This window comes from Mercenaria mercenaria, chromosome 1 (assembly GCF_021730395.1).
Source record: "Mercenaria mercenaria strain notata chromosome 1, MADL_Memer_1, whole genome shotgun sequence".
NCBI lineage: Eukaryota > Metazoa > Mollusca > Bivalvia > Venerida > Veneridae > Mercenaria > Mercenaria mercenaria.
In genome coordinates, this window is record NC_069361.1 from 98,560,372 (window position 1) to 98,568,600 (window position 8,229).

At 36.5% G+C, this 8,229-nt stretch overlaps 1 protein-coding gene across 1 annotated transcript; it reads left to right on the forward strand.

Moving 5' to 3' along the window:
• Positions 1 to 294: 294 nt before the first annotated feature.
• LOC123529220 (heat shock protein 70 B2-like) lies at positions 295 to 3,696 on the forward strand. The gene is made up of 2 exons (XM_045309457.2): positions 295 to 581; positions 1,736 to 3,696. The coding sequence occupies exons 1-2, from the start codon at positions 411 to 413 to the stop codon at positions 3,479 to 3,481; spliced, it is 1,917 nt and encodes a 638-aa protein (XP_045165392.2). The 5' UTR covers positions 295 to 410; the 3' UTR covers positions 3,482 to 3,696.
• The last annotated feature ends 4,533 nt before the right edge of the window (positions 3,697 to 8,229 follow it).

Genomic DNA, 8,229 nt, shown 5'->3' on the forward strand with positions numbered 1-8,229 from the left:
GAAATAAAAACACATGAAATTGTTTAAAAAAAAAGATGATCATATTTTACTTCTATTTAAAAGAAACCTAACCCTACAGCACAAGAAAAAATATAAGAATTGAATTGTTTCCCTTCGACTAATTAAATATGATATACAAACAATTGTGCAACAAGACCGTATGGATTATTCCCCTTCTTTCTAGAACATTCGTTACCGTTCTCCGCAACTTAATATAAACACAGAGTCATAAGTCTGGAAAGATCTCGAATCTTCCTTTGTGGTATATAGGCTGAACAGTACGTTACATTTACAATATCGTTACGAAGACACAGGAATAAGAAGTTAATAAAGAAACAAAGCTAACAGCTTTATAGCTTAAGACAGCTTGAATATTTTGAGATATAAGCTAGATACTTTGTGAACACATTATGAGCGGGCCAGCAATTGGAATTGATCTCGGGACCACATACTCGTGCGTCGGTGTATTCCAGCACGGGAAAGTGGAGATAATTGCGAACGATCAAGGCAACAGAACTACACCCAGCTATGTGGCGTTTACAAACTCGGAGAGGTTGATAGGAGATCCAGCCAAGAATCAGGTTAGTTAACTTTTCTAAAATTTACTTTCTTTATTATACCCTCTATAATAAGGAACACAGTGGCAGTAGCGTACCTAGGATACAGCATGGGTCCATGAGCCATATACACTTAAATATATTACAATTATTATGTTTTGTAAGAAAAAAAAATGTCAAAAAGTCATTTTGAAAAAAAAATTTTGCCCCTGTGACAATGAGCCATGAGAAAGGTAGATTTGAACATATTGACATGTACATTGCTTCCAGGTCCGTATTTTTTTCAAAATAATATTTCTTTAAAAATGGTTGGCCGTCTTTTAGCCAAGTGAATACTCTTTCAGAAAAATATTACTTCAAAGCCCAGTTGCAAACCGTGTACGCACAGCGAACGAGCAACGGCGTAAAAACGGTAGTGTTTTCTCTATCCAAATAAATCCCACACATTTTTAGCAGCAAAGTCTTCCCCCTAAAACACACCAAGCAAACTGTGCCAGTTTAAAATAACATTATAACCGTTCAGAACAGGCTAAATGCTGTATCCTAGGTACGCTACTGCCACCTGTGATAAGGAACACTAAAAAAATGCATTGCATCTTAAAAATGTTGTAAGTCACAAATATTTGATGCTTAGTCAAATTAGATTTTGAAATGGACAAGATATGCTACTGTCCTCGGAACAGTGAAATTGACATTGACGGAAAATATCCATGTTACTCTTGCGCACGGCACACTACCCCATCAGGCTTATAATTTGTTTAAACGGTTCGTTTAACAGTTATAGCGTATACATCAATCTTTTCGGACAGTGAGATTACTATGTGCCTCTGTCCACTGGCATAGTTCTGTTATAAAAGATAACATTTGAGCCGCACCATGAGAGAACCAACATAGTGCATTTGCGACCAGCATGGATCCAGACTGTTCGCCAACGGTTTCTCTAATTGCAATAGGGTTTGAAAGCGAAAAGCATGGATCCTGACCAGACTGCGCGGATGCGCAGGCTGATCTGGGTTCATGCTGGTCGCAAATGCACTTTGTTGGTTTTCTCATGTTGCGGCTAATTTATTTTGCTTCATCGTTTATGAAATCTTTTCCAAAATTACAATATTTCAAAAGCAGAAACCCTATTTCAGACTTCACACAGAAATACTCACCTATTTTTTTCTCTCTTTTAGGCTGCCATGAATCCAACCAATACAGTATTTGATGCTAAACGACTGATAGGACGCAAGTTCGATGACCAAAGTGTACAGAATGACATGAAACACTGGCCCTTCAAGCTCGTTAATAATGGAGGTAAACCCAAGATCCAGGTCGAGTACAAGGGAGAGATGAAAACATTCGCCCCGGAGGAGATTAGTTCTATGGTACTGACTAAAATGAAGGAAACTGCTGAAGCTTACCTAGGAAGGAAAGTCACAAACGCAGTCGTCACGGTACCTGCATACTTCAATGACGCGCAGAGACTTGCTACCAAAGATGCCGGTGCTATTGCAGGACTAAATGTAATGCGAATCGTGAATGAACCAACAGCGGCTGCACTGGCCTATGGACTTGATAAAAACTTAAACGATGAAAAGAATGTGCTCATATTTGATCTTGGCGGGGGCACATTCGATGTTTCAATCCTAACAATTGACGAAGGGTCAATATTCGAGGTCAGATCAACAGCGGGTGATACACATCTTGGTGGTGAGGACTTTGACAACAGAATGGTTAGTCATTTTGTACAGGAGTTTAAACGTAAGCACGGAAAGGATATGAGTACAAATTCACGAAGTATGCGCAGGCTGAGAACAGCATGTGAACGAGCAAAGAGGACTTTGTCGAGCAGCACAGAGGCGAACATAGAGATTGACTCTCTTTATGAGAGCATTGACTTCTATAGTAAAATAACAAGGGCAAGGTTCGAAGAGCTATGTGGCGACCTATTCCGTGCTACTATGGAACCCGTAGAGAAAGCTCTCCGTGACGCTAAAATGGACAAATCAAAGATACACGAAGTAGTGCTTGTTGGTGGGTCAACACGTATTCCAAAAATCCAGAAATTATTACAAGATTTCATGAATGGTAAAGAACTTAACAAATCTATAAATCCCGACGAGGCTGTAGCCTATGGTGCCGCCGTCCAAGCAGCAATTTTATCCGGCGATCAATCCGATGCTATCAAGGACGTTCTTCTAGTCGACGTTGCTCCACTTTCTCTTGGCATCGAAACGGCCGGTGGCGTTATGACCAAGATTATTGACAGAAACACTAAAATACCCACCAAGGCGTCACAAGTCTTTACGACATATTCCGATAACCAGCCGGCAGTCAACATTCAGGTTTTCGAGGGGGAAAGAGCGATGACCAAGGATAACAACTTGCTAGGTCGCTTTGATCTCACCGGTATACCACCTGCTCCACGTGGGGTACCTCAAATTGAAGTCACGTTCGATATCGATGCTAATGGTACATTAAACGTATCGGCCCAGGACAAAAGCAATGGCAAAATCAATAAAATAACGATTACAAACGACAGAGGGCGTCTGTCTAAGGAAGACATTGATAGAATGGTGAATGAAGCAGAAAAATACCGCGAAGAAGACGAGAAGCTTAGAAAAAAGGTAGACGCAAGAAATAAACTTGAAAGTTATGTGTTCAGTGTAAAACAAGCAGCATCTGAAGCAAGCAATGACAAGTTATCGTCCGAAGATAAGGAAACCGTGAACGCGACGTGTGAGGAATGTGTTAAGTGGCTGGACAATAATACAATGGCCGAGAAAGAGGAATTCGATCATAAACTTGAAGAACTTGAGAAGAAACTTTCACCAATTATGGTAAAACTTCATGGAGGAGCTCAACAGAACCAGGAACAATATGGTGGTTCCCAGAACGCGGGCAGTGCACAGGGACCTACAGTAGAGGAGATGGATTAAAGAAACGGTTAGATTGTTAGACATTATAATAACATGAATTTGTTAGTTGGTTAAAGTGAAAACATTTTAGCTATTCTCAGATATTTGTTAATTAAGACGGGTTTTCTGTGACATCATCCATGTCATTCTTGTAAAATACCTTTCACTAATTATACACAAGTTTGATGTTTATTTATTTACTTTTTATTTATAATAAATAAAACTGTCTCTGAAAATTTTTCTGTTCATTTTGCATATTCCATCTAAAACATGAAATAGTATATACATGGTAAAATAGAAAAGTCCGCCAATATTAAAAGGATTAGCATTAGAACAGCATTTAGTTCTTAGCACAATTAGGCAAGTGCAAATCTTTTTATGTGAGAAAAACTTTTTCAAAATTGAAGACAATGTACAAAGATACTTATTATATCCATTTCATAATAAGCGAGAACTTCTAATTAAATGGTTGTTTCATTCAAGATCCTTCCACGCCAATTGTCTTAATACACACCTTTCTCATCGACTTGCACATGTTTGTCCGACACACGAGCCCTACTAATTTGACACCTATTTAGACTTTTAAAGATGCTGGAATACCCCAAGTGTCACTCTTGATATTTTTCTAGGAACGAGCAAGTGCCTTAATTTTTCATATTAAGTTTTAAACAGATGGCGTGTTTAGATATTGGGTAGTTTTGGATCTTGACAGTTAACGAGATATACTAATGGCAAGTGCTAACGATCCGTCAATATTTTTGGCAGTGTTCTGATAAATGTTGCAGTATTATCTTACGACTTCTATCCACTTTGATAATGTGACAAAAATACATGTAAAAACAGAGTTGTTTTAATAAAACGAGCAAATTGCATTGGTCTAGATATAGTCACTTTTCACTGATCATGGTCAAATACCAAACCAAATTTTGTTTCCAAGATGATATTAGGAGGATAAATATTATTTTGCTTTTACTTTGATTTTCCAGCTTTCTAACGAAATTCTCTCATTTGTATATTCTAGACATTTATGTGTATTTTTGTAACTTTATTAAAACGTATCGAGGCCGTAAACTATGATAAGCAAAATGATATCACGTCATTATCCGATTATAATGAAATTTTAATATGTTATTTACAACATATTTTTCTAAATATCAGAAAAAAATCCCGTTCTATTAGTTATACGTGAAGATTGTGCCAAGATATCGAGGGAGTGATAGATGTACCGTAAATTGTACTTTTTTCCTACAATGTACATAAAAAAATGTTTTATCAGTAAGACTTTTCAAACATTATAAAATTAATGTGAATGTCTGATTTGACTTTTTATGTTATGGATCTTTGCAAACTTTTTGATTTAATGATCTACAGAAATAATTACCACAAATACTGATTTAGCAATATTTCGTATAAAACAGTTAAACATTAGAAGTTTGAATTTCGAACTTAAAGGTGGATAATCAGATTTTGGCCATGTAACGGATTTGTTTCTTTAGCATCTGATCATTTACATTCATTTATGTTCACTTAACACTTAATACAAATTAGATTTTCACTGGAGGTATTTTTAAAATTTCATTTTCCTATCCTGGTTGCCCAACCAAGATAGAGTTATTTTATCATAAGAATAAATTTGATAAACATACTTTGCCTAAGGAAATGTATAAATATTAGACATAGTGTGATATTTTTTGTAAAATATTTGCATTAAAAATTATGTATTTAGATGGAATTCATCAGAAACGCAAGTTTGAAAAATTATTATTACCTCCCTTTGCCTATCTTGGTTGCGCAACCAAGATAGATTGGAAATAAATGAATTCAGAAGCTACACACAGCTTTAAAACTTGCATTTTGGTTCAGATTGTTCAATAGTTGATATGTCTATCAAATGCAAATGTAAAACTAGATATTGTATCGAAATAAAAAGAAATACCCAGCTTTTTATATACTTTCATATTAAAGGGGAGTAATTACAAAATTTTATAAAAATAATAAAATATACATTTCAAATAGGAATCTAACTCTATGTAATCGGTCTTTTTGTTCCTTAAATAATTCTCTACCTGAATATACAAAAAGTAAGAAATGTCATTAAACGTTGTTTAAATGTGATTGACCACCTTTAAATGACTTAAATTATAAGGAAATTAGACTTGGATTTATGCTCCAACAACTTTCTTCAAATCTCAGTCTCGAAAAACCAAATTTACTTCTAAAACAATATCTTGATTAGTCATGTTTTGAAACTTCCGACATAATTATGCTACTAAGAGGCAGGGTCGAGATCAACTTCCTTGTCAGATATAATTTTGATTCAAGTCTTGGTAGATATTAAATTTTAAGAAACCCTGTTGCTGCTGCAGCAACAGCAACAGCAGCAGCAGCAGTAGCAGCAACAACAACAACAACAAGGAGCTGCGTTAAATAAACGCTTGGTGCCCTCGGTGGCATCCTTGTCGATACAAAGCAACCTAAGTCCAAAACGAGGTCAAGGTCAAACTGAGGTCAGGTGATGTTTGAAGATGAGGAATGGTCAAAGGTTTCGTCTGTATTAGTATCAATTCATTCTTGTAAGCGGTACTGATGCTAGACGAAACAGTCCCATTTGGTTAACCAAGAGATGGCCCATATAAAGCAACCAAAGTCCAAAATGAGGTCAAGGTCAAGGTCAAACTGAGGTCAGGTGATGTCTGAAGATGAGGAATGTTCACAGGTTACATCTGCGTTGGTATCAAGTCATTCTAGTAAGGGGTATTGATGCTAGACGAAACGGTCCCATTTGGTTAACCTCGTACGGACGGACGAACGGACGAAAAGACGGACGGACGGATGGACAGGACGATCACTGTAATATTATGCCTCCCGCATCAGTAGATGCCGGGGGCATAAAAATAAATAAGGAACATGTTAAAAATCATATAAAATGTAGAACATAATAGTTTCAACTTGGGACCAATTAATTTTCCAGCGTTTGATCGACGCCTTTTATTTGCCGCATTGAAGGTAAACATAACATTAAGAAGGAAATTAATAAATGTTTTGTGGTTAATGTTTATATTATATTATAATATCAGCGTAAGCTAACAGCGAGCCTTTGTGTTGTCCTAGAACATTCATTGTTACGTTAGCAGGAAAATCAATCGTTCCAATAATTGCTCTGTCAAAAGTCTGACCGTTCTAATGGACTTATTTGGAGCACGAACTTCCGGAAACACGTACATGAATTGCGAAAATAGGAACAGACGTTGCGAAAAAAGAGTAAATGGTAAAAATATAAGAACAAAACCACGTGGAGAAGGAATAAATATTCTGTGATTATTTCCCTATCGAATCATGAACGCCACGAAATAAATGAACTATTTGTGTGAAATACATATCCACTGTGAATTGGCGATATTAAAACTTATAGACCTACGGAAATCTTACTTCATTTGAATAAATACTGTATTACACTGGTGCTGTTTTACATCAACAAAAAGAAATGATCATATATAATTAATCACAGTTTTGAAAGACACTGAATAACGATATCTTATCAGTTACAATAAGAAAGGAGACACCTTATTTTCGTTCTTCTTTCGCGTATATCATAATCTACATTTAAATATTCGATTGATTTCTACATCTATATTTTCTCATAACAATATAAAGCCGTGCGTGCATGCTAGCAACTATCTGGATTAAATTTGAACAATGGCAAGAAATTTTAAATTGAAAGATAAAACGGGACTAGCTTTTCTACAAGAGAAACGAATAGAGCAGCAACAGCTGAAACACATCACGCGCATAGAGCGCACGCGAGACGTTCATCTGCGTGATCTAGAAGCAGAGTCATACGTTCTTCAGGAAAAACTGAAGTCCTTCGGGAACGGGATGACAAGTCTTAGTTCTTACTTCAACAAAAAGAAAAGCGACTTGGATAAAAATATAATCTGGTTCCCACTGGAACGATCGCCAACAGATTGGGAGCCACGGTCGTGTTGGATCGGGAAATCTGCCATAAATCAAGAGAGGTGCGTGCATTTCCCATGCAGAACTTTCACGTCGTATCATTTTTTTCACAGGGAACTACCCAAATGGATCATAAGTGGGGCAGAAGAGAGTGTGCGCAGAAGCAAGACTGAAGTGGACACTTTGAAAAAATATTCTGTGCGGAAAACTATTCTGAGCAGTACTACTGAAACAAAAGACAAGGCTGGAACTATAGATCTTCCTGCAATAGATTTTCCTGAAAACATGACAGTAAAAGAGAGAAAACTAAAAATTATAATTTCTAAAAAAAGACGTCAAAACGAAATAGAAAACAAACCAGCAGACAGATCAATAAATTACGGAAAACCAACACCTGTACGGCGGTTACAGAGACCCGTCCGTCCATGTGTCCGGCAGATGGATACGCGGTCTTAGTACACCATGGTCACTACATACTTAACAAAACGACGATTTGTTTTGGGGATTTAATTTTTCAGTAATTCTGAATTCGAATAAAGCGAGGACGTATATCCTTTGGTCCACTTTCTGAAACATCGTGATCTGCTTAGATATTTACAGACAATTGCTTGAATACATCGTGTCATTCATATTTAAACAGGGAGTAACAAGTTTATCTATATATCATTAATCTATATGAACATGTAATTAGATTTCATACCTTTATGTTAGCAAGTAATTACCTTAGCACGAGTTTTGCATTATTCAGTGACAACGAAGATCATTGTTCGTAAAAAAGTACAAATGTGGACACTAACACTACCAACATTTTGTTT

Coding starts and splice junctions, on each gene's coding strand:
- LOC123529220 (XM_045309457.2), top strand. CDS start 411: ATGAGCGGGCCAGCAATTGGAATTGATCTCGGGACCACATACTCGTGC. Junction 582..1,735: donor GAGATCCAGCCAAGAATCAG/GTTAGTTAACTT, acceptor TCTCTCTTTTAG/GCTGCCATGAATCCAACCAA.